This window comes from Eretmochelys imbricata, chromosome 8 (genome assembly GCF_965152235.1).
Source record: "Eretmochelys imbricata isolate rEreImb1 chromosome 8, rEreImb1.hap1, whole genome shotgun sequence".
NCBI lineage: Eukaryota > Metazoa > Chordata > Testudines > Cheloniidae > Eretmochelys > Eretmochelys imbricata.
Window position 1 is genome coordinate 91,977,530 of NC_135579.1, and position 27,114 is coordinate 92,004,643.

General features: G+C 39.6%; 1 protein-coding gene across 6 annotated transcripts in view; it reads right to left on the reverse strand.

The window, feature by feature from the left end:
• NFIA (nuclear factor I A) overlaps window positions 1-27,114 on the reverse strand; it is a 329,888-nt gene that overhangs the window by 44,615 nt on the left and 258,159 nt on the right. For 3 of the 6 annotated variants that reach the window (XM_077825158.1, XM_077825156.1, XM_077825159.1), the window contains exons 7-8: window positions 17,189-17,317; window positions 2,055-2,233 (exon numbers count right to left, since the gene is read on the reverse strand). In XM_077825158.1, the coding sequence (XP_077681284.1) occupies window positions 2,055-2,233; window positions 17,189-17,317 (308 nt within the window). The remainder of the gene's footprint in view (window positions 1-2,054; window positions 2,234-17,188; window positions 17,318-27,114) is intronic. The other 3 variants (XM_077825157.1, XM_077825162.1, XM_077825161.1) reach the window with 3 other exon arrangements.

The window sequence follows — 27,114 nt, forward strand, 5'->3', positions numbered from 1 at the left end:
AAACTGCTCATTAGTAGGAAAAGAGATAATTTTGGGGTGGTTTAAAAGTCAAGCAGATATCTTATTTCATGGAAAAAATAAGGTAATGTATTTTTAAGCAACCTGCACTCCTACATTCCCATAAAATTACCAATAGCACAGCTCCCATTTCAGCTGCCATTAGGTATCTGCTTAGAAACAATTGAGCTTATATCTGCTTTATTTTCAATATTAAAAAAGTACAGGTATTTTGTTCGGGATGTACATAATCAGAGGCAGGATGGTTCTGCATACTCAGCTATGCTATTTCAAGTGATTACTAGGAAAACTCCTGTCCATTAGTAAATAAGCTTTCAGCATCACAAAAACAAGGACTGGGTATGGAAAATCTCAATCTTAATGTAAAACTAGACTATTGAGAACCATACCAATTGATGGCAGTACCATTATAAAGAAAAAAGTAGGACAGTCTGTGAATCAGGTACTCTGTTTTAGTGACAGAAATGACAAGATCAGTTTTGACAGCACTCCACAAATTGATCCTAACTGCAGTTCTTCTGGCACTGAATGGCCACGTTTCCATTGATAAAAGCTCAGTTTTAAACACAGATACATATTCTGAATACTGCTGAGGAAAAATTGTACTTAAATCTCTGCTTAGGTTTCCACTAACAGGAATTATTTAGGACTAAGGGCCCAATCCTACAACCATTTACAGGCCTGATTCTCATTTACGCTAAAGCCACTTTAACGGCCGTGGCAATGTACGTGGGTGCAACTCAAATTTCCACTGACAGTGATGTAAAACGGCTCTAGTGTAAACAGAATTAGGCTTGTATATGTATGTAACCGCATTAGTAGTACTGTTGCCTTCAGGAGTACAGTTACTTGTGTTTGTGGGGTTGAGGCATTACTCAAAAGTAATTTTTCAGAGATTTTTTCAACATACAGCACCTTTAATAAACTAATATATTCAGTAACACTTCTCAAATACTTTCTTGTCTTACAAGTAGGCCAATTTTCTACCAAGAAGACCTTTGCTGTATGTTCATTGTGAATGTGCTAACAGTTCATAACGCAGATGGTTTGAGCTAAACTAAGCAAATGAATACTCAAGGAAAAAGAAAAGCACTCTATTGATTTGTTGTCTAGACATAAATGTAACTGCTAACATATTGCAGACATTATTCAAAGCCCGTATTGGCTGAGATATGCACGATCAGGTATTTTGGTAAGAAAAAAGTATTCAAGACAACACAGCTTAATAAATAAAATTAATGCTAAGAATTACATTAATTCTGCAGGTTCATTAACAATTTCAACATTACGTATGTAAGAAAAGTAATAACAATTTTGACAATCATTATTCTGCTGATTGGACACAATTACATGCATTTTATTTCATAAAAGGTTCACAGCATTATTGTAGACACGATGTAAATAAAGTTTCATTTCTGTATTTGACTGGAATGTTGTTTCAATAAAGTGAAGAGGATGATTCACTTTAGTTGATTAAAAAATGAAAATGCTTATTTGAAGCATTGGAACACTGCTTAATTCTTCATAGAGATAAGGGGGAAAGATAACCGCATACAGAAATAACAAACTATAATAAACTGTACTTTTAACATCTTGGGTTCAAGTACTGGTCAACTTGATCTAAAGTGCTGTATGACAGTATTTTTTTTTTAAATGAACTTAGCTGATCTAAAACAGCTGTTTCTCACCCTCCCTTTTCTTGTTCTTCCCCCCGCCAACGCCAAAGGAATAATTAATAAAAATTATTTGGCCTTTGTATTTTGTTAAACCCAGTGGAACTAGGGTTCATATGTCTGAAGCTGAAGCATCGGTACAGGGATCCCAGAAGGTCATTGAACCACCAGCCCTTTCTGACTATCAAAGTACATTAATTACACCACAGTGTACGTTTGTTTTCCTGTAGTTAGTGCTTTTTTCCCCCCTTGTAGCAGCTATTTAAGGTGCTACATTCACATGTGTGACACACTGTTAAGATAATTCCATAGTTAGGTGACATCGGACAAACACTTCTGAAGAAATAAAAATGGCTTCCTTACATTGAGGAACCCCACCTGTCCAGCCTGCTGACCAGCATCCGGGCAGACAAGTTGGACAAACTCTTTCAAAGTCTCCTGAGGATGATAGCGGATTGCTGGGTGTGAGAAGTATGGCCCAGGCTGCTGAATAATGGGTGATGTTGGAAAATGAAGAGTCGATGGTGTTGCATGCGGACTTGCTATAGGAAAGAAAACAAAGAAGTTATATGGAGCAGATTTTTGCATTAGATGACAGTTCAAATCTATGCAGTTGAATTATATTATAGCTCTACTTTGTCTTTTTTTTTTTTAACGTACACTATTATTTATATATTTGATGTTCACAATTGCTATATCAGACCGCACTGCGTCCTACAGTCGCTTCAGAGACAATGCTGAGGGCAAATGGAGCCAAATATTTTAAAACAACTTTCTGTGTTTTTAGTGCACATTTATAAAGGAACCAGCGGTCCTTGATAAAAGTGACAACTATTCATTACCTTAAGAGCCTTTCTAATGAATTGAGCAATAAAAACTGTATTTGGGAGATTAGAGTTGATTTAATTGACATTTCATATAACTGATTTGCACATATGGATCTATTTTTATTTTGTACTATAAATGGTCATTGTTTTAATGATGCTCTTGTACCTCATATATGTCATTTTTTCACACCAGTTTGGAAACATTTTTAAGTAACACATTTTCATATAATGCTCACATACGAAGGGGCAAGCTCATTTTGCAAATGTACAGCTCCCTTGTACAACTTTGAAATCAAATCTCAAACCAGCCCCTAAGCCACAATCAGGAATGATGTTTAAGGGAAGGTAAATTGGTGAATGTACACACCAAGGAGCCACACGAGAGAAGGGTAACAAGAAAAGCTACTAACAGGACAGTCAAGGTGTAAACTAAAAGAGCCCCTTTTGCAAATTTTGCTTTCAGTTTAATCCATGCAACACTACTGATCTCAACAGGATTGTAGAGGTGTAACTGAGGGCAGAAATATATCTCCTCTCCCCCATACTATAGAGCAGAGGTGGGCAAACTATGGCCTGCAGGACCGTCCTGCCCAGCCCCGGAGCTCCTGGCCCTGGAGGCTAGTCCCCGGCCCTTCCCCCACTGTTCCCCGTCCCACGCAGTTATGCCGCCACGTGGGCCGCGGGGCTGCGAGCTCCTGTCACTCTGAGCAGTATGGTAAGGGGGTGGTGGCGGCGCGCATGTGCAGTGGTGCAGGAGTTGGGTAGGGGGTCCCAGGGGGCAGTCAAGGGACAGGAAGCAGGAGGAGGTTGGATGGGGCGGAGGTTCTGGGGCGGTCAGGGAACAGGGGGGGTTGGATAGGGTGTGGGAGTCCCGGGAGGCCTGTCAGGGGGCAGGGGTGTGGATAGATCGGGGCAGTCAGGGGACAGGGAGCAGGAGGGGTTGGATAGGGAGTGGGATCCCAGGGGGCGGTTTGGGAAGGGGAGTCCCAGAAGGGGGCAGTCAGGGGACAAGAAGCAGGGGGGGTTGGATGGGTCAGGGGTTCTGAGGGGGGCAGTCAGGGGGCGGGGGTGTGATGTTATTGACTTGAACTGAGACCGTATAGAACATTGTTGCAGCCAAGGTCCTGTAGTGGCACCAAAACTTGTATAAAGGGGGTCAAATAAGGTATCTAAGACAAGGTTATGGTTTGCTGGTTAGGATTATGCTATCTGTTTGCATGTATCATTTTTGCATTTAAAGATATAAGTATTGGCTCTATACTGTCTGTATTCCAAACTTATGCTATGCTTCTGGGTGACACCCCAGACAAGTTGGTGTCAGCTCTGCCTAGCCTGCTTGATGACCCATTGAGGACCATCAGCTATACAAGTGACCCATTGAGAGAAGGCAGACATGCCTTGTGACTCAGTAAGGTGTGTAGGAATCTGCCTAGGGACAGAACTCTGAGGTTTTTCCAGGCTATGTGCTGGACTGCTTGTCTTTGGAACAAAGAAAGAAAGACCACATGGCGAGAGAATATAAAAAGCTGCAGCAGCTCCTCCATCTTGTCTTCAGTCCTGCTTCTTATCTCTGGAGGAACTTTGCTACACTGAAGCTTTGAACAAACGACTGAATGACCCATCCCAGCTGTGGATGTACTCCAGAGACTTGATTTGAGCCTGCAGTTTATTCTATCATTGCTGCAAGCCTGAACCAAGAACTTTGCCATTACTGTATGTAATTGATTCCATTTAACCAATTCTAGCTCTCATCTATATCTTTTTCCTTTTATGAATAAACCTTTAGATTTTAGATTCTAAAGGATTGGCAACAGCATGATTTGTGGGTAAGATCTGATTTGTATATTGACCTGGGTCTGGGGCTTGGTCCTTTGGGATCGGGAGAACCTTTTTTCTTTTACTGGGGTATTGGTTTTCCTAACCATTTGTCCCCATAACGAGGGGCACTGGTGGTGATACTGGGAAACTGGAGTGTCTAAGGGAATTGCTTGTGTGACTTGTGGTTAGCCAGTGGGGTAAAACCAAAGTCTTCTCTGTTTGGCTGGTTTGGTTTGCTTTGGTGTGCACAGAAACCCCCGCCTTGGGCAGTAACTGCCCTGCTTTAAGCAATTTGTCCTGAATTGGCACTCTCAGTTGGGTCCCGCCAGAACCAGCCTCGTTACAGGAGGCCAGGCTGCTTGGGGGGCACAGCCTTCCCTACCCAGCCCTCCATACAGTTTCACATCCCTCGGGCCAAAAAGTTTGCCCATCCCTGCTATAAAGGATACCTTTACCCAGCTCCTTGCCATGCAAGTTAGATGCTCCTAAGCTCATATCCATTTCCTCATTGTGTAACTAAAGCCACCATGTTACAGCACCTTGAATTTTGCTCCTTTTCTCATGAATAAGATTTTATCCTCTCTTCATAGAAATCTATCGGCTTCGTTGGGTTATAAGCTTTTCTCTCATACTCAGGTTTACTTCTCACCCAAAACTAGTAATTATATCTTTGTAGCTCCCTCACCCACCAGTTCTATTAAACTTCTATGGACTTCTGTGCCCATGTACCTCATTTGTAAACCACGAAGAATAGATTTGATAAAAGCCTTGGGAAGCATTCAGTATCTAGCTCAAATTCTTGCACTGGATTTGGAGTATGTTTAATACACGGGAAAAACCAAAGCACAGGCTCACTTAACAGTATATGGGAAAGGTTGAAGGGATGCAGAAGAATAAGCCAAAATCAAATAGGGCAGAAGTAAGCACTCGTTTCTCAATGATTGTTATAAAAGGACCTTAACTAAACAAAAGCTAATTTCTCTCCCTTCATGCATTGGCAGTTTGACTGCATGTTACTTTTCTTTATTATTAAATCTTTTCTGCTCATAAAAGTTCGTACAATCTTGGAGGCTTCAGCTGTTATCACTTACTGCTTGGGATTAGGAATAAAAGGTCCCCAACAGGTTTGTTTTTGCAGCATCCTACTGGACTATATTAGTGTTTCTCAGAGGGTGGAATGTGGGCCTCAGTGAAGTATTAGGAAGGGTTAGTTTATCAGCGCAAGGATCTAAACTAATTACAATGGTAATGTGCCAAGTACTTCTGTTTTAGATGTGTTAAAGTTTGAGAACTACTGGACCAGAAAGGACCCAGGAACTAGAGCCCAGGCCTGCAGAGCCTGAGGGGGCTGATATTCCCACTGTGCTACTAGGTGGTCATGCAGATGCATGGCCAGGGAGCATTGTGGAGAGTAGGTGCTGCAGGAAGTACTACTCACAAGACGCAGAATGACAGTACCCGCTCTCTAATTGGCCAAGTGCCCCTATTTAACCCCAGGAAGTTTTCTGGTCCACCACACAGACCTTGGTCTGCTGCTGATTTTGACCCTGCCTCCTGTCTCTTGATTCTAACCAGGTACTATCTCTGGTCTCCGACCCCAGCCTGACTCTGACCTGACTCTTGCTTGCGGAACCTGGCCTTGTGATGCCTCCTACTCCAGTCTGGCGACTCCTGTCCCTGCGGGCCAGACCTCAGCCCAGCTGGGACCTCTAGGCAAGACCGCCTAGGCCCCAATCCCTTACACGGCCACTGCTCTGATCCTCTATGGTTGTTCGTATACTCAGGCCAATTCATGGGGGCAAAAAACAGGGTCTATAATGGATATGCCAAGAGACCTACCTCAGTAAGGAAGCCATTATTATGGAATTCTGTGTGCCTGAATGTGTAAATCCTCATGCACAGTTTTAATCAATCAGAGGACATGAAGTAAAACAGACATGGACTGTTCAAATTCAAGCTGATTTTTCCCCTCCTTTGCTCTCTTAAGGTATTTCAGAAAAGTCCATACTTTTCTCGTTTCTAGTTATCCTCACTATTCCAGCTGACTCTTCATAAGTTCATTTAACTCAAATTCTCCCTCCCTCCTTCCCTCCCCACCCCATTTTTCATTTAACAAAATTTTAGACAATGATATGTATTCAGCTCTGCAATCTTGATGTTAGTTAATTGCCTCTTCCCTTTTCATTGAGCCATTGCAGATTTACACAGGTTGGACAGACACTTAGATTCTTTTCATTTTACTTGTTACTTTTGGCATCGACTCTTTAGACTGATTCCCAGTTCTGTGGGAGGATCCCAAGAAAAGCTGTCAGGAGAGCTGTGCGAATAGTAAAAACTAATCTCCCCTCAGGTGTAGCATGCTCTTAGCCAGTATTATATCCACACTCCTTCCCCCAGACACATGAAACACCACAGCTTAGTTTAGATTTTGCAAAAATTTACCATCTCAGCTGTTAAGCAGTAATAACCCAGTTGCAAAAACTGAACGTCTTAACTAGTATGTCTATTATATGTATGTATATTACTAGTATGCACTATTAAAAGAAAATGACACTCATTAGTCCACACAGCAACAAGAAACCAGCTAATAAACTGTACATGAAGTGAGAGGCTGCATACAAAGTGTCAGGAATTTGTATTCCCCAGTAAGACTATTAACAGGTCAAAGATGTATGAAAACTCTCCACCAAACTCAGTGTATTGTATCAGTTGACAGCTTCCACTAGATACACCCAGCATTATCTAATAGCTAGAGTACAGGACTGGGAATCGGGAGACCCGGTTTCCAGTCCTGCCTCTGAAAAACACTCACTGTGTGACCTTGGGCAAGCCATTTCAGCTAAGATTTTCAAAAGTGTCCATTAAGGTGGTAAAAAACCAGGCCTGAAGTGTCTGAAGTTAGTCACTTGTAATTAATGGACACATCTGAAAATGGCCTTAAATTCTCTCTGCCGCAGTTTCCCCATCTGTAAAAGGGGCTACTACTACTTACTTACTTCACAGCGGGTACAGTGAAGTTTAATCAGTGGTTGTTTGTGATCCGAAATCCTTAGATGGAAGACAACACAGAAGTACTTTTATTTTATGTATTTATTATTCAGAAGTCCCAAACCGCTTATTCAGGACTCTCCTTTAAACCTGAGAAATTCATATTTTATTATGGACTTTACCTACTCAGTGATACAAAAAATAAAAAAGAATGCCGGTTTGAAAGTGGGGGCTTCATTTCTACCTGCAGTAGGAATGCAGAAGTAGGAATCTTCAGTGTTAATAAATCTTGTGCCTGTCTGTGGGGGGGAATAACCCTCCTATTGCAAGGCAAGCGTGAATATTTCAAAGCACACATGACTCTAATTCCATTGACGCTCACCTGAATCATCCCAGTCTTTTTACTGAAGAAAATGAGATGATAATGTACGGTGGCCTGCAACAGATACACCAGTATTTTAAAACTACTACGGCTGGGCCAAGTAATTATGTGCTACAGCTGTTGCACGCTGTGCTCGCTTTTTCAGTGGTTTATGGGTTTTTAGTGCTACGCAGCATAAAAGTTAGAGGATTTTTTTCAGAACGCTGAATTCCAGTGTCGGATTATGAAGGCCAGTCTTGTCTGACTTTCTCCCTCCTTGATTTGTAGTAGCCAATAACAAACTAAATTACGAATAAAACAAGTCAGACTCATTGATTAGATTAGCATTTCACGTGTGTCGGGCAAATGAATAAAAGATTAAGTTGTAAATTGTATTCAGTTATATGATTAGATAATAAAGAATCAGTTAATTTGAAGCAGGATATAGTTTTATTTATATCACCCAACCCTTTCCTAGAACCCTGGGTGAAACTACAAACATACCAAAGCTGGACACTTCAATAGCTGATCTGTAAGACATTAAAGACAAGCCAAACAACTGTGCCATAATGTGAAAAAATCATACACATTTTGCAGCGTCTGAACGCCCAGCACAGACTAGCTGTAGCCAGCTAAAGCCAGACTGGGGTCCTTTCTCACGCTGGTGGGCACTTACTGCAGTAGTCCTAATGCAGTCAATGGGACTCCTCTGGTAATTGCTTGCCAGAGTGCAAAAGGACTTCATAATCTGACCGTCAGCAATGACATCGAATCCTCCCACCTCTCCCATCAAGGAATGAATGGTTCCCAGCGTATGGGACACAGACATACTGATCCACTTATATTTTCCCCTCCCATTCACCCTGACTTCTCACCAAGCATCCTTCCAGCCAAGATGAATGGATGAAATTTCCTTCTTCATAATGCTGCTCCTTAAGTCTCCAACAGGGTCACTGTTTGACATGCAACATTCCTCACCTCCTACCCAGCAAATGATTTTTACCCCTCTCCCAAGCTCCCAGCCCAAGGAAGCAACAGACTGCGTACCCAAACCCAGTTCTTACAGATGGCAGTAGAAAGCACACAGCCCTAGACCATCCGACTAGACAGATGGAATATTGGTTTCACTGGGGCACAACGCTGAAATAGCTATTGTATGAAGTGATAATTAAGTTTACTACTAGCTCATTAAACATTGATCATTCTTCCTAGCAATAGTAACACTATAATCACAATGAAACAAGCAGTATTGTGTATCAGCTTGTTTTTGACTTTACGACAATTAAGGAAGTATTTTAAAAAAGTCATTTATCTAGAAATGTTGTATTGCGGTTTGTTCCCGGAGACATTTCCTTTCAGGCTTTTAAGATGCCTTAACTCCCTGCATGATGTGAGCCTTCTCACGGCATTAAAGTGGTGCAAGTCCCAGTTCGAATTATGCAGGACGGATCCCACCCTTTGTACCCCTAAGGTCCTTATTCTCAAAACTGACCATATTAGAGTTCTAACTGGCTAAGCCACCATGCCGGCTGATGTTGAAATGCTTTCAAACACCATGAAACAGCTGTGTTTATCGGAACGATGAAGAGTGACTTTTTAATAAGGAAAGCTGGCAATGATCCAGATTTGTTGAAGAGAACTTGCACTTCTGTGGAGAATACAATACGAGAGGTAAAGAAGAGGAGATTAAAACAATGACTTTAGAAAGCAGAGATTTTTGTGATGAAAGCACTTACCCAAAACAAGAAAATAAGTTGAGAAACTTGGGCTGGAGTTTTTAAAGGCACCTAAGGGAATTCATGAAGTCCCACTGAATTTCAATGGGAACTGCATGCCTAACATCCTTTGAAGATCTCAACTTTTCTTACTACCTTTTGGAAATGGTCTTGGGTGGCCAAACACAGGCTGCTGACTTTTTCAATGTGGCCTGGGGTTCCCCTCACCTTTAATACAGAGATGCTGACCACAGAAACTACAGGTCTGTGTATACAGGCTATTCACTGAACCAGGTGGAAAGCCACTCAGATCATGATGGAAGATAGTACATTGCTGGGATCTGTCCTCCTCATGGGTGGAATTCATCCCTATGCAGGCCAGCACAAGACCAACACACTGCTGAAGTCCTGCATCATTCTGCAAAATAGAGGTTAAGTGGGCTGTCGATCTGGCTTGAGGATGAGTAAAATCAGGTAGACCTTACAACAGACACTGGAAGCCCAATCTTGTTCTCGGTGAAACCATTGAGAGTTTTGCCTTCAGTCAGAACAGGAGCACATCCTTAGCTGATACTCATAAGAATGGCTGGGATTTGTGTGTCACTGATATTCTACCCTTGCATCAAGTAGGTAATTTTTAATTGTACCTTCAAAATACAACAAAATAGAGTTCACCCAACATACTTAGGCTGCAAGATCTTTGGAACAGGGACTGATGATAAATACAAATAATGATACAAATGATATACAAACACCCAAGCATGATGGATGGAGGGTCTGATCCTGCTCCCATGGACATCGATAAGAGCAAGACTGGACACATAACGGCTTACGTTCAGAGATGTTGAGTTCTTCCATTTCTATTACTGAAGTCACATGGAGCTTTGGGCATTTAGCACTTTTGAAAACCAGACCCATAATGTCCTCAGTTCTGGGTTGGGTCCTGGTCCCTTTATGCTGGTCCTGCATAATAAAGTGTTGGAAACCATGTGCAACTTCCACTGGGAAATATTCATGGTGTAATTAAGATTTCCCAGTGGCATAGTACAGGCAGAAGGGCCTTGTGCCAATGCCCCCTGAGGGCCACAGCATAGGGTGTGTGCCTGGGGATTGTCTATGGGTGGGGCTGAAATATCCTGGGCTCTGGCTATTCTGAGCTGCTATATTTAAAGTCCTTAGTGTCAAATTGACCCCTAGCAAAGCCAGAAAGTAGGTCTAGACTGAAGTCCAGAATTGGGGCCAAGAATTAAGCTCTTGAAAACATAGTGACATTCTTCTACATATGCATGATAAGAAATACTGAAGGAATAGTTAAAAAGGTATAAAAACTGAAGAATGCCTCTACCTCCTAAACAAAACAAACTGTAGGCTTAACCAAAGATCTTTTCAATGGCCAAAAACTACCATGTAGTCAACAAACATGGGGTTTCCTACTTCAAAATCAAGCACTGGCAACTTTTGCATTTTTTTTTTTTTGATAATCAAGATGTGTTTTCATATACAAAAGGAAAAACTACCATTGGGGAAAGGTGTAGTGGTTATTTCATAAAGAAATGCAGTTGCTAAGTTTACAAAAGAAATGTAAATTCTCTTTTCAGAAAAACCCTACAACCTTTATGTGTGTGATGATATAATTCTGCTTTGATACTAAAAAGGGCATGGTAATGTAATCTGTGACTTTGGAGTGATATATTGCTGTTAAGTTAATAGGACTCCACATTCCCATTTCTAATATCAGTGTTTCTCCCCCCTCTTTCATTCTGTAGATGGTAAGCTGATACTACATAAACATTGTTAAAGCTATAGTTCCACGCTACAGTAATTCACTTAACTTTAACATGATTTATGGTTCTGTCAATAGGGGAGGTTGAAAATCCTAAGCTCTGATGCTTAAACATGGGTTCCATATTTAAAGTAATAATGTGCTTTTTGTGTGTGTCTGAGGTTACAGAATTTAGCATAAAGCAGAGATAAAAATATTACAGTTCAATGCACTCTTAAAAGGAAAGTGTAACTTCATGGACACATCAAAGAAAGCAATGAAACCGAATATTCAATCAGTGATAGAGCACGTAAAACACTTAGGTCCTTCAGCACTATACTTTTATATTATTTTTTAGATTTGCATGACATCTTATAAGTATTTTTACACCCTCTCCCCTTTTTTAAATACTTTGGCTCAGTTAGATCAGCTCTCTTTGTCAGGATGAGTTTAAATCTAGGTCCACTTTGTTAATCACCCCCCATTATTCTCTCTGGCACTTCCCTCAAGGCATTTTGCTTCTTTAAGAGATTAAGCGACCAAGTCATCTTGTTGCTCTAACATGTCCTCACTGGAACAATGTATTAACACAATTCCTCTGCAAAAGAGCCCTCTTTAGAAGTTTGCTGCAGGGATGACAAATTAACCCAGCATGCTGTCCCACACATCTATCTCAGTACAAATTATTAGTGTAATAGAGCTTTTAGTTATGCATTTATCTGGTAATTATTGAACGGTTACACAAAACGAAGCTGAGCAATCATGGCCCTTTATGAGGCAATCTCAGTGGGTGGTCTTACAGTTAATTTAGGATAGTCGTCCTCTAAGCAGTTCACTCACACACAAATTAGCTAAAAAGCCTGTTCCTTTAAATATTTCCTATGTCACAGGGTAACGCTTTACAATACAATAAAGGTAGAGTTTTAATTACACGGTTCCTGACTTTTGTTTAGTTGGAGTTTTAACCATTAGCAAGCCTCTCCCGTTTCAGCTGGGATGTTAGAGAAAGCAATATTTGGGTGGTGAATGCAATCATTACTAAACCCTGCCTTTGAAGTTCTCTGTTAGGAAACTGCTTTTCCTCTACCTTCCATAGTATCTGAAGTAGGGCCAAACTCAAACACTTAACACATACGGTTGGCTACACACAGGAATAACCCCATTATTATTTTTAAATTGCCTCGGCAAGTTAGTATGTTGGTTACATGTCACTGTGTGAGCTAATCTGTGCTGGGCGTTCAGACTCCGCAAAATGTGTATGATTTTTTCACATTACGGCACAGTTGTTTGGCTTGTCTTTAATGTCTTACAGATCAGCTATTGAAGTGTCCAGCTTTGGTATGTTTGTAGTTTCACCCAGGGTTCTAGGAAAGGGTTGGGTGATATATGAGTCATCAGTGTGCCCTTGTTGCCAAGAAGGCTAACGGCATATTAGGCTGCATTAGTAGGAGCATTGCCAGCAGATCGACGGAAGTGATTATTCCCCTCTATTAGGTGCTGGTGAGGCCACATCTGGAGTACTGCATCCAGTTTTGGGCCCTCCACTACAGAATGGATGTGGACAAATTGGAGAGAGTCCAGCAGAGGGCAACAAAAATGATCAGGGGGCTGGGGCACATGACTTATGAGGAGAGGCTGATGGAACTTGACTTGTTTAGTCTGCACAAGAGAAGAATCAGGCGGGATTTGATAGCAGCCTTCAACTACCTGAAGGAGGGTTCCAAAGAGGACGGAGCTCGGCTGTTCTCAGTGGTGGCAGATGACAGAACAAGGAGCAATGGTCTCAAGTTGCAGTGGGGGAGGTCTAGGTTGGATATTAGGAAACACTATTTCACTAGGAGGGTGGTGAAGCACTGGAATGGGTTACCTAGAGAGGTGGTGGTATCGCCATCCTTAGAGGTTTTTAAGGCCCAGCTTGACAAAGCCCTGGCTGGGATGATTTAGTTGGTGTTGGTCCTGCTTTGAGCAGGGGGGTTGGACTAGGTGACCTCTTCCAACCCTAATCTTCTATGATTCTATGATATAGCATACAATAACCAGCACTCTGAGGGAACATCTAGGAGCAACTGGAGATATTCCTTTCTGGAATATATTATTCCACAATGGTATACGTCACTGTATAGCCCACTCCATTAAAGTCAGTCAGTACAAATTCACTAAGTGATTTGCTGCATGTTAGTTTAACGGGCAACCCACAGGCACAGTTTTGAAGCACAATGCCACACTTTGGTGACCACCCAAGTCTCAGTGGAAATACTGTACTATGTGGGAAAACCACATTAAGACAACAGTAGGCACTCCCCTAGTGCTTTTTTTCTTGCATTCCTCTCTTCTGCCCACGTATCCATTGCTTTGGGTTCCTCACTTTCTGTCACATCCCCTGTTCTTTGCGTTTATGTGCCTCCTTCATTTCTCTCCCTAATATACCATTCTTAGTACTCTTTCCTTCTTTTCTTTCTGCAGGATCTACACAGTCATAGTGTGAGAACTGATGTACATGTCAAGATGGGCTGTTGTATGAACCTCTCTAGGATTTCATGATCACGGTCAGTTTAACTTTGTAGCCAGCTCCAGGTGGTAAAGTCACTAAAGTGTAAGGAGCTTCTGGGGCATCAGTGCATTGCTACTATGTAATTATTGCCAATTATTTCAGTATTTTGCTGTCTGGTAAAGATTGCAAGCAGCCTGATGGCTAGGAAACAGGTTGGCTTTGCAATGCATAATAACTTTATTGGAACACACTGCCCATCGAAAATGTTACCCTCATGTAATGTGAGTATATTACTTCAGAAATAAAAATCTTGCTGCTTGAATTTTTAAGAATTTTCCATTTATTTGAAAGCTGATAGTCATGTCAAAACTTAAACCTAAGGCTATAGGCACTGCTGCCAACTGCCGGACATAATTCCTTAGTTTGAGTCCTAAGTATCCTGCTTCAGAGAGGATCAAGGTTTGTGGAGTCAAGCCCAGAAAAACTGCCCTCACTAAGTGAGGATCCATGAATCAGTTTGGTAGCTTACCACTAAAGAAACCTGGAACTTTCTACCATCTGTTGGCTGTAGGGAACAGAAGGGACAGTCACTAAAGAACTAAAATCCTTGGGCCAGGACTCACTGCTCATCTGATTCTCTGGCCAGCACCGGATTCTGTCAGCTGGCCACTGCATAGGTGAGGTAAGAGCTGGCACCAGCATCAGCACAGAGGAGAAGCTGCCACACATGGCCCTCCATAGCGCAGCACAGCTGCTTGCTTCAGTCCATTCCAGGGGGGTTTCCAACTGTTTCATTCAGTGGAACACTTCATAACAGACACATCCACTTTTGGACCAGCTTCCTAACCCTGACCCCCACAACAGCTTTGTTCTCACAAGGTTTCATTCTGCAGACTGCTAGGAAAGGCTCAGTGCATCCTTAGTCATTTCCAAACTAGGTGCACTAGGACAGGGTTCCAAGGAATGCTTGGAAGGCTGTGAAAGCTGCAAGTGTGTGATGGAGAACTTAAAAGTAATGGACTGCCAACGGCATATCCCTTAAACATTCTACATACATTTCTTTGCTCTCTATTTTGCACATTGTGTGCAAACAATTTGTATTAGTATTAATGTGAAATGTTTGCGGTGCACACACACTCCCCCCTCAAAAGGAAAATAGATCCTTTTGTAATTGTTTGGCTGACTCAGGGGTTTATTCTGATTGTGACCTACTTATATACAACTTCTTTCTCGCTGATTTTTCTCAGCAGCATGGAGACTGTTTAGTACACTGTATTCACCTCAAAGAAGACCCAAAATATTGTGCATGTCTGACCGCTGGCCACCAATACATGATATAAGAGAACTCATGGAGATTTCTCACCATACGAGGTGAATAGACAGTGTACACTACATTTTACTTGGCATTTTGCCACTAAGTTGTGCAACCTCCAATAACTAGTAATATATAATAATTGTTTGGAAAATATATCAATTCATATAATGAGGTTATTGCTCCCTAAGTGTCATCTTCTCATGCTTGAAAAGCTTCTCTCCTTCCTCCTCTGCTGCTGATTCTAATGTACACTTTGCAGGATTGAACAAAGGTCACAGTCTGGATTTGCAGATGGTAATATAGTAATCCACCTCAGAACAGAATAATTGTTGGAGAAGAGGAATAAAGACAGCCAGTGATCAGTGGAAATAGAGTCCTGGAAAGGAGCCGTCTATCCAATAAAGATTCCAGTTTGGAACATGACCCTTCCAGGTGATATTCTTAAAAGGACCTCAGATATTAACAGAGAGTGGGATTTCCTTGAAAATCCACAAAAATATGTTAGTGAGTGAGCCTCAAGTGGAACAAGACCTCACTGATTTATGCTGAAAAAAGCAGATTTTTGTTTAATACACTAGGAACTATGATACTTTTCTACAGAGTTAGTGCACACATTTTCTTCCAGCATTTAAAAATAAAATTGTGAAAGAGAATCATTATAATTTTAACTTTCAAATTCTGTGTACCCTTGTGAACAGTCTCCTCACACACGTGGCAGATTTCCTCAACTGCACACCAAATTTCTCAATAGATACTGTAGATACATTTGAACAAGACTTGTGTAGTGACACATTTTTGCTTAAAGCACATAAAAATGCAAAATACACAGAGTCTAAGTAAGAGTACAAATGGGTGCATATTGGTCTGGTATATCTTAAATTAAATAAAATGGGTGTAAGGTAAAATATAACTAAATACTGAATAGGATTTGTTAACCAACTAGCCAATAGTACAGAACTAAAGGGCAGAAAGTTTAAGAGTATTACAAGGTAGGAATTTAGAGTTAGCTGATGTGCAGCACACTGTTGTTAATGTAACTTTCATTTCATTCGTGCCTTTATTATCACCAATTATCAAAGTTTTTTACAGATCTTACATGTTTGCCTGGTAGCTTAGTTCTCACAGGAAAAATAAATTCTTGTATGATTAACAGCCAACAGCTTGACTCCACTGATAGATCCAGTGTGTTTTAAATTTCTAAAACTACACAGAACCATTAAGCCTGATTCTAAACTCATACCAATTTTACACTGGTGAAATTCCATGGACTTATGCACCATCCCCTTACAGTATATAGGCAATAGAATTATTCCTGGTTACACCGATGTAAGTGATGACAATAAAGACACCTATAAAAAGGAAAATACAAAATGTGGACTTTTTTTTTCCAGGTATGAGTTGCTAGTAAGTCTTCCACACCTCACCAATTGAACAATAATTATTCTGAATAAAGCAAAACCCATGGCAGAAAGAACTGTTACAATTATTTCACTCACATTTTTATATTTTCACACAGAAAATTTGCTAAACGATTCATTCATTTGTGGACAGCACTGTGCACGAATGTGCTCTCTTGCTAACGTGAACTGTGTATCATATTTATTTTTTCTAGGTTTAATGTGGATATATCTTTCTAACAAATGTATAACTACATGGAGACCCAGAGGACATGTTTTATTTGAAAAGCCAGTCAGAAAATATTGTGAAGAAAACCAGCCAAAGTATTGTAGGAACCAATCTACAACTTCAAAGGAGTCCACTAATGAGGGCAGTTCTCCAGCACACTAATGCCAACAGCTTGAATACAAAATGACACGCAATGAAAACGGAGCATGTCGAAACGAGATTAGCACAGTTTAGATGTTGAATGAGGAGTCCCCATCTTTAGCAGATAAATGAACTTATCGTATATATTGACATGGACAATACAAACACACAGCAAGTAACACGTTCTATAATTTTTCTGATGAAAAATAATGACTTCTCCCCACAAAAAACTTTGGAAAATGTTGAACAGTCACCAGAAACTTTAACAAATAGACCCCAGTAACCAAACACAGTTCTTAATAACTGAAACCTTCAGGCTACCGGCTTTGAAATAGCAAAACCTCTTATTGTGTGTGTCACAGGCTGATGGTAACTTTCAGTAGAAAATAATGCTGATTCAGGGTGTGGAGGCTAAAGTTTAAGCTGATTCAGGGCTCTTGGGTAAGGCCTCACCTCTGGGTCCTGTAATGACAGGTCGATGATGCTGTGTGAATGCCGTTCCAAGGGAGGAGGTCTGCGAAGGCGAGGGACTGCTGAAACCAGACTTCTCTGACTTCTTTAATGTGGTTGGCGATGGCATTCCTGGCAAGAATGATTGATAAGTGCAATTTAATAATGCTAGGTCATGGAACGACAGCCTATGCATTGTGAAAGTGAGTGCAGAAGCAGCTAAATAAACTTAAAGGACAAATAAAATTGAATACAACAAGCGGAAAGCTCACTTTTATTTATGATCTTTTTGGGGCAGGAGTGGCCATGGTTTGCTCTGAGTAATAAGTACTAAAATGCAGCCATATTTTTCTTTTAAATCTGAAGTACAGAGAAGATGCAGCTTTTTTGTTATTATTAATTATTATTTATTATTAAATCCTAACTATGCTTTATTTTTAGAAACCTGCAAGGGTTACAGCACTTGGATTTTAACCTGTTTTTAAATAGTTAACTCTGCTAGCTAACTCACACTATTTTATCAGATTATTGCACATGGATATTTTAAGTGTGCTGCAAGATCAATACACAAGGAGAGAAAGAGGGAATCTCACTCCAAACTCTGAATTTCCTTATCCCTCCACAGCTTAGTTCAGACTAGGTTATTTTAAAAGCATTTATTTGTGTGGTTATCTTTGCTTTATTTTTATTTTTTTTAAAATGTGTGTGTGTATATATTAAAGTCACAATTATATAATTTCAGAGCAGTTGCTATACCCATGAAAATATAGCAGAGGCTTCCCATAGAAAACAGAACTGCCACTGGGGTGAAAACTATTTCTACTGACATTATGCTGACCTTCAGACTTGGTGCAGTGTTAATATGACCACTGGATTTATTCCTCCATGTGAGCTATTTTTGTTGATATCATATCAACTCTGTGGGTCATTCAGCTCTGATGCAATATCAAAAATGTTAGTAGAATGCACGTTTTGCAATGGATTCACTAAAATCTGGGATGGTTAGTATGCTGTCTATGCTAGGATAGGTGGATATGCAGTATGATATATGTGTGTGTATATATGTATATAGTATGTGTGTGTAGGGGTCAATATCTATATTATTACAGACATAGACACAGACACATTCAGATTGTCAACACTGCATTTATAGTATGTTTTCTGTATATCTATCTATTGACAGATATGCAGAAAAATTAATGTCAAGTTCTTTGGGCTACAGTTGAAATAGCACAAAAGAAAAACGATTGTTCTTAATAATGGTAGCTGTATAGTCCCCAAGACATTAATTTACAACACAAGGCAGTGTGCTTGTGCATTGTACACTGAAGGACTAGAGTAGGTGAAGTCCCATTTTGAAGCAACTAGCGTTTGTTCAGAGACTGTTTTCTATCAAGAGTTTCCCTGGTGGTGGCTGTTTCTTCACAACAGGGAAAAGTTAACAACTTAATTTTATTTTAAAATACAAGTTTAGAATAGATGGACTGTGGCATATCTATGGGATCAACTATTTTCTCATGACTTTCTGTAATTATGATAAAGTCTTTTTGATGGGGGAGGGACATGTGAAGGTGGGTTGAATTGTGATGCATTTGAATGAAGTATTAACAATTTTTCAGATGCAAAATGTCCCAAAGTAGCCTGCTAATTCACTGATCAAATGGCAAGGAGAATGAATATACATTGTGATGTCACAAAAAGGATGGAGCTTAATTAGGATTGCTAAAAATTTTGGCAGGTGCCATCTGGGCATGTTCAGAAGTGATGTTTCAATCACTTATAACTTTATTTGTAAATGTTTCCCTCCACAGTAAGCAAAGACTATTCCTCAATAAAAGCAATGGCTATGTCATAGTCCAAATGACAATTTCAAGTATTTTTCTATATCTCTGTATGTGTCCATCCATGTGTATCACATGTACACACAGTGTGCATACTCAGTATACTGTGGGCCAGACTATCCTTGAATTTGCACAGATGTGCAAGAGGGGAGGGGGCATGTAATGAGCCATTCCCTCCAAAGTGGCTAGGGACAATCACAGTACTTATCCTAACGGGAGCACAGGAACTGCTCCCTTTGGGAAACTATGAAATCCAATCTGGGATTCCCTAAAGGGGACAGGACTATGACATCTCCTCTGCACTTGTCCACAGAGCTGGCTGGGTGCACCGGGGGAGCAGGCTGCATTACCTCACTGGAGGATGCAGCTCATGTACTTCCCTTGTGTGCTGGAGAGCTGAAGGGAGGTACTGAATACAGAGAAAGGGCTGAAATTCATCCTTAATTCACAGTACAGTATTGCTGTTTAATTCAAAAACATAGGGGAAACAAGCCCTATTCATGCTCAGAAATGAAAATTTCAAGGTAAGATAAGTTTAATTATTAAATGTTTATGTCCACATTAAGAGCGCATCCTGTGTCTGCCTGCATGAGTGTACAAGGCCCCAGATGCAGTGGAAATGCTAGGTTTCTTCTGTGTAGTGAGGGCCAGGAACTGCAGAGGGCCTCAGTGGCAGATCTCTGCACTGAAATTCAGAGGAGGGAATGAGTGTGTTAGGGTTGTGGCAAGAACATGATCAGTGGGACTGTACTCAGAGCAGTTCTACTGGACCATAAACCCACGTACAGGTAGGAGCAGTGTTCCTCGTATCTTCCACTTTTCGCCATATCCTCTAGCAATGTGGTTATGAGGAAGACACTAAAACATTTTAGACAGCTCAAAAACTTTCTTCTGCTCTAGTGCTGTGAAACCGCTTAATTGATTTAAGCCAACTTTTGTTTAAAACAAAAATCTCTTCTGGGCTGAGAACATATGCACCAACCCAAAGCAAATTCATATGACTGAGTTATAAACACCTAATGCTGAGGATTTAGAATGAAAAGGCCAAATGATCTTGAACTATGGCAGAGCTGAGTGGTGTCATTATCATATGGGAAAGGTTTTTATAAGACCAAAACAGCTGTAATGTACAAACAGAGCATCTACTATAAATTTAGTTATGAAATAACCAATGGATAGAAAAACAAATGTTGATGCTGGAATCATAATCATAATAATAATCATTTTAACCTATCATTGTTAAATGGTTTGGTTTTGAAACAACAGACACTATTGAATTTTTGATCTTGTTTTACTTTTGATGCTAAATTATTAGTTTATTATAAGGAATTGTATCCACCAGATCTCAAGGAAAAAACAGCTGCTTCACAGTTCATCGGAATATGTAAACAAGAATTTAATTATTTAACTTAAACTTGACTAAGAACAGAGCAGGGGATGAGCTGCCACCTCACTTCTGAGCATATTTTGTCCTTTAAGATGGAAAGGGTATGGCAGTAAGTTAGACAGTGCAAAGCAATTAGCATCATTCACATTTTATGGTGAGCTAGCATGATGCTTTAGCAGCAAAATTCAAACATTCTATGAATGGGTTAATAAAAGAAGAAATACAGTCTGCATGCGAGAAAAAGGTTTCCAAGAACAAGCCAAAATATGTCCCATTCTTCTAAATTCATCACAGCCACGTGACATCATCCCTGAGACTGCCAGAAATGACTTTTTTTTTTTTTTTTGCAATTTAAAAAAAACCCCTCTCACTTAGCACCATATGTTTGGTTGATGTGCCTGATATATCCTGCATATTCTTTAGTCCATCCATTTCATATATTCATATTTTATTCTTTCACTAAGATCATATTTTTCAGTCCTGGTCAATCCTACTTTAGCTTCTTTCAGGAAAGCAAAAGCACATGGGACAGAAGTTTAATCATCCAGAAAAAAATGGCCCAGGTACTGCAACTCTTACTCAATCTCACTGACTTCAACTGGTGGTGTGGGTTGTCCACACCTCTAAAAATCAGGCCACTTATTTAATAGTACTTCCCTACCTCACAGGGATGCTGTGGAGATAATCAGATTAAAGACTGAAGTGTTCAGGTACTGTGGTAATAGATGCTATCGTTCAGCCTAAGATAGATAGATGACTAAATATGGATTCAGATGCCCAACTTATGGCACTCATGTTTGAGAACCCTGGTCTGTTTTAAATGTCTTCCACTATATTCCTGATAGCATGGTGGTTTCAGCACACTAAAGACGAGACTTCCACATCAGGCACAGCTCTGAATTAAAGGGTCGTGCATAAGTCGTACTGGACCAGGCGGTATTGTGGAGTGCCAATGAGTTCCTCTTCCCTGTATGCTCGAGGGCAGCAGCAAATTACAATGTCCCCAAACTAGCTCATCTGTAAAGGCTGGCCAGTGAATAGGGAGGAGAGCCAAGTCTCCACCCATTCCTTGCTCCTTCCTACCCACATGCTGTGAGGAAGACGTAAACAAGAACTGCCTGAATGCAGGTCTGGGTGGCCCACGTGGGGTCTCAGGGTGGTTCTTACTCCCCCAGTAGCCATGCAGTCCAAATCACTGACGAGCCCTACATTTCTTGTTCAGAGTCACAGATTTCATAAAGACTGGGTCTGATTCTCCCTGACTGTTATGAGTGTAACTGAGAAGAGAAACAGGCCTACAGCACTTTCTTTCTTTCTTTCTTGGACAATTTTAACTGCAGAATAAATGGAAAAGCTAACTGATAAATAAAAAAGGAAAATTGAGGGATTTTGTACTATAAACCACAGGTGGAAATCTAAGTGGATACCTTAACTTATTGTACTGTTATTCTTGCGATTATATATACAAAAAGCCAAACATATGGGGCCTTAGCCTGCTCCCATTTATTAAAGGTTTTGTCACTCTCTTCAATGGGAGCAAGAGCAAGCCCATAATGGTGCTAAATAGAACAAGATGTGGTTTTTTGAAAGCAAATATTAATTTTTCACTGGTTTTTCAGTTAAAAAGAAGTTTAAGAACAGTACACATATAAACAGAAAATTCAGACAACAGAAATCTTGAAACTGTCCCCAGCAATATTTTCTCCAAAGAATTTGTTTTCGTTTTCAAAATTAAAGTGTTCTGAATTTTCATTGATTTGGCAATACCTAAACACAAAGCTATTTTGTTCATTCCAGATCATGCATCACATCCTTCTGCTCAATGCACAAACGCAAGCATAAATGGAATTCTGGTCCTTCAGTGCTTCTGGTTACTGGAGCCACTGAACTGATGATGAAGTCCCGCAGTAAGACCTTCGAAAACTCTGCACTTCGCAAACCTCCAACCCAAATTTAAACAATGAATGTACAGGAATATTTCACGTTCACCATCTTCTAAGGATCACTGGAGCATTGTGATATTTTTAATTCCTGTACCTCCTGATATTTGCCAGTACAAAAAGTGCACAAAAGGCTTCCCAAAGTACATCCAGAGAGTCTTAAAATGTCCATGTAAGAGACTGATATTTATTAAATGAATTAGAGAAGGATATGTAAGAAATTCAGTTCACAAAAACCATTTACCATAGTAAATAGATACCTAGTAGCCTACTTTCCACACATTCTATGGGGTCATTCTCCTCTCACTTACATGGTATAAATTAGGAGTAACTACAGTGAAGAGTTACTTTAGTGCAAAAGGAGACTGATGCCCTCTCTCTTTCTAGATAGTTATATATCTAATGTGACATCCATCTAATTTCACTTTAGTATTGCCTTTAGGCCAGTACCTTCCTGATAATACACCACCACCATAACATATAATCTAAATCATAACACACAACTCAATAACAAGTCAATCATATTTGTGTTAACTAATTTCCATCTGAAAATAAATATTAACCATGTAGATAGCTACCAAAACACTCCCAGTAGCTGTCTGACACGGGAATTTCATACGAAAAGATAAGTGTGCAATAGAGCCTTGAGCTTTAATAATACCTTGAGGTACTATAAAGAGGAATCTGGGAGGCTCAAATATTAATGGGGAGTGGACAAAAAAAAAGTTTGTTCCAACATAAACGGTGATGCATGAAGGCAAGATGGCTGTTGAATGAAAGTTTATTAGTATCTGATATGTTGGAGGAATCATGTAAGGACTGTTCATTCTACTGAAAACGACCCCAGCAATGCCACTAAGATCAGTCAAAATTCTACAGAAGTGTTGGTCATGTAAATTGGTACGGGGAACCTTCAACTTGTCCTCCTGAGTTTCCTGTAATTTCCTCCTGAGTTTCCTGTATCAGTTTCTTCTGGAGAGATCACTCAAATCTATCTATCTATCTGTGCACTCATTAGCATTATACCAGAATGGCTCCCAAATATTTAAAATAATGAAACAATAGAGACATATTAACTCTTCAAAGACATAACAACTTCACTATGCCAAATATAGCAGTAAAACCTTTGTGCCAGTATTTGTTCCAAATAATTGTTAAAAAGAGATTGATTGATTAAAAATAAGGACTAGGATTTTCAAAAGAGCCTAAGGGAGTTAGATGCCCAACTTACACTGAAATTCAATGGGATTCAGACACTAAAGTCCTTTAGGTCCCTTTGAAAATCAGAAAATGAAAATCAAGACCAGATTCTTGTCCCACTAAAGATAATGAGGATCAAAATTTTTGCTGGAGTGAAATGATGCCGTTCCATTTACAACAGAGCGGCATCAGGTCATACCAGCAGAAAAGTTGGTCCAGAGAATTATGCAATTTGCAGCAGGAGTCTTACCATCAGTTTTCAAGCAGACAAGTACCCACTTAAATCAGTGAGGGGCTTTGCCGAAAAATCTCTGGTACAACATGGCTTACAGAAAGAAGAACCTGTTTGTTTGTGTGGACACATATGTAACATCATCTGGACTGATTTACATCTGATATGCAAAGCTATCTTCCAGCTATGTTACTGAAGTGATCAGCGAGGTCACTAATAAGAAATACGTCACATACTACAATTACTTTATAAAAGAATTTCATGAGAATTTTATATTTGAAAATTATGAGATGTTTCATGGATAGCATAAAAAAATAAAAATTTCAACTAAATGTTAGCTTCGATGTTAGCTTCAAAGACCTTTACTATTGTACAGAAAAAAATATAATAATCAAAAATGTCTTTTTAGACATCAAGCCGTTGAAATTCAAAATTAAGGTTGTTCTGTGGCAATGTTTTATGAGAGTTTTTCAGTATATTTTGTAGATTAGATATAGAAGTAGGCACAAACTGCAGCCATCCGTATGAGAATATACCTTTATGTGGGTGCTTTGGAGATGGAAAATCACTGGCTGTAAGGCAAAAAAATGCCATTGTAAATTCAAATGGCATTTACAAAGCCCTCTAAAAAATCTTTGCATATGATCACAGATGAGATATGATATTTTTGCAAGTAAAAGACCAAGAATAGATTTATGTTTCAGCTATATCTTCCCAAAATGCATATGGATGCTAAATTCCAAGTGATACTAAAAGGAAGTTTTAGTAACCAAAAACAATATGGAACAGAAAATCTGAATCTATTTTCTCAAACACCATTTGCTCCATATTTGTTGACCCTAATAGATCAAAACCATCCGTGGTCATATATTACAATGATGTCTACTAACCTCACAAACTATGAGATGGATAAGGGTAAAATATGCAGATTATTTAGAACTATGACCTTACCTATTGCATGATAATGTTTTAAATTGACTTTTACGATGACAAGAATAAATTCAATGTTAACATTACTTCTGAAGACTCCAATTCTATATACAACCATTTAACATATTGTTCAATTAATAAATAGACTGTACTTAACCAGGATTAAACATAAATCATAGCTATTGAAAAAGTCTTATTAAAACAGAGATATACTCGCAGGTCACATGATTTCTGCACAGTGTGGAGGTGAAGAGTTTATTCACTATTCCAAAGAAAGAAGTTACAGCAATCTGAACATGTGCAGGATATCAAATTGTGAAAATGGATTTACAGTCATACAGATCAAGAGTGCACCCAGGAAACTGTTACGTATTGGTATTCAGTAGTACTTGCAAAGTATGATATAGATCACACCTTAATATTTTATCTTAAAAGTCACAGGATGGCAACAGCCATCTTTAGCTACATAATAAAGAAGGAATCTGTTGCTGACTGACAGCTGGTGAGTTCTTTTGTTTGAGAGACTAAGTTCCAAACTATACAGCGGTGCTCTTGTGATGGGAAGGACAATTTCATCATGATGCTGACATTGTAGGAGCCACAGGAAGATGTGGCAGTTTATAATGAGGAAAAAACAAGCACACTTCATTTTTAAAGTCCCCACTTCTCTAATACAGAAGAGTCTGCTAGGTGAATTAAAAGAAATGTTTCTATGTTTGTAAATCCTCCAAAACTCTGGAGAGGGAGAGAGGAGCTCCCTGGAAGGATACGAAAGTTTCCATGTGGAGGAGGTAGGAGTATGGAGGGTTTAATAAAAAAAGAAGCTGCACATTGTAAGGACCGGGGAGTGCAAGGGAACCCAAGGTTTATGGCAGTGGAATGGATCGTGAGAGAGAAGAGGCATTTTTGACAGTGAGTGCTTTTGAGTATCACTGAAGAGAACGATTTCTGTGAAAGAAATTCCCACAATAGCAGCATACACAGATCATAGCAAAGAGAATGCAGAACGTTTATCATGAATATTTTGAACTTAGTAGAAGACAGCAGCATACCCTGAGCATGACAGGAGTTTTCTCTTTCATCCTATGATGAAATCTGCGGGAGCCAGTTACAAGGAATAAAATCGTATACAATGGTTGTGTAAGCACGCCCACTGCATTTTTCTCTGAAGCCACTGTGATTCCTGAGAGATTCCAGTTTCAAAAAGGAAATTAAAAAGAGATGGGGTGGGGAAAATAGTTTTTAAATGTATTGCAGCCACAAAGATACCAGGTGAAGTCCTGGCCCTGCTGAAGACAGTGGGAGTTTTGTCACTGACCAGGGTGGATAAAAATCAATGAGTTTTTTTTAAATAAAAAAAAATTGGATTTTTTAATTTAAATCGAATTTTTTTGATAAAGATAGTTTTAATTAAGATACATTATAGCTCAAAGATATCTCATCATGGAATAGGGATTATAAATTCTAATTCTATTGTATGAGACAATATATTCATGTAATGTTTAAGAAAAGTTTTGTAAATGAGTTCCAACAATTCATGGATTAGGGACCTAATCTTATGCAGTTCCAGGGGCTTCTGTATAGATTATTTAGGTTAATCTTTCTATCTACCCAATGGGACTCAGTGATCAGTCTAGAAGATAGCATCAGAGATATTTAGTTTTGCTGTTCTCAAACTATGGATTTGTGTCTTCAGAGATAACATGCTTGTTAACAGCAAAAATGTTTTTAAAGAAAATAAATATATAGAGGTGAGAAATAACAGGCCTTAACCCTATTGTCCCTCTGCAAACTTGTGTACACAGAGTCAATCCCTTACCTCTCTCTAAAAGTGCAAAGTTTCAAAAAGTTCAATGAATTGTTGTGGGCAGAATAGATCTGAACAAGGAGAAGAAGTCTGGAGATAAATGTGAGCAGGGAGGGACAGGCAGTAGAAACAAAAGTGAAACTGTTTGAGCAGCATATTCCAGAAGTCTTGAGGTCTTTCTGAGTGTAGCCTTCATTGATTTGAGATCGACCATACCCTTCCCTCACTAGAAGGGAAAACCTATAATAGCAGCAGGCCGTAAAAGAGACCCAGTTTGGGAATAAGAATTCAAGAAATATATGTTTGCTGATGATGATTTAAAGAAAGTCACACCACTGAACTGGTGGAAGTCACTTAAGCACTTGGATTCAGAGACTGTTGAAGTGATAATCTCACTTTTAACAGCAGTAGCTTCTTCTTCTTGTGTAGAAAGAATATTTTCTCCCTTTGGACTAATACATTCCAAATTGAGAAACTGTTTGGGACCTGAAAAAGCAGGAAAGCTTGTTTTTCTTTTCCGGATTATGAACAAACAGGAAAATGAAGGTGAAGACGACTGAGTTAGCTGCAGAAGTCAATGTTTTAAGTTTCT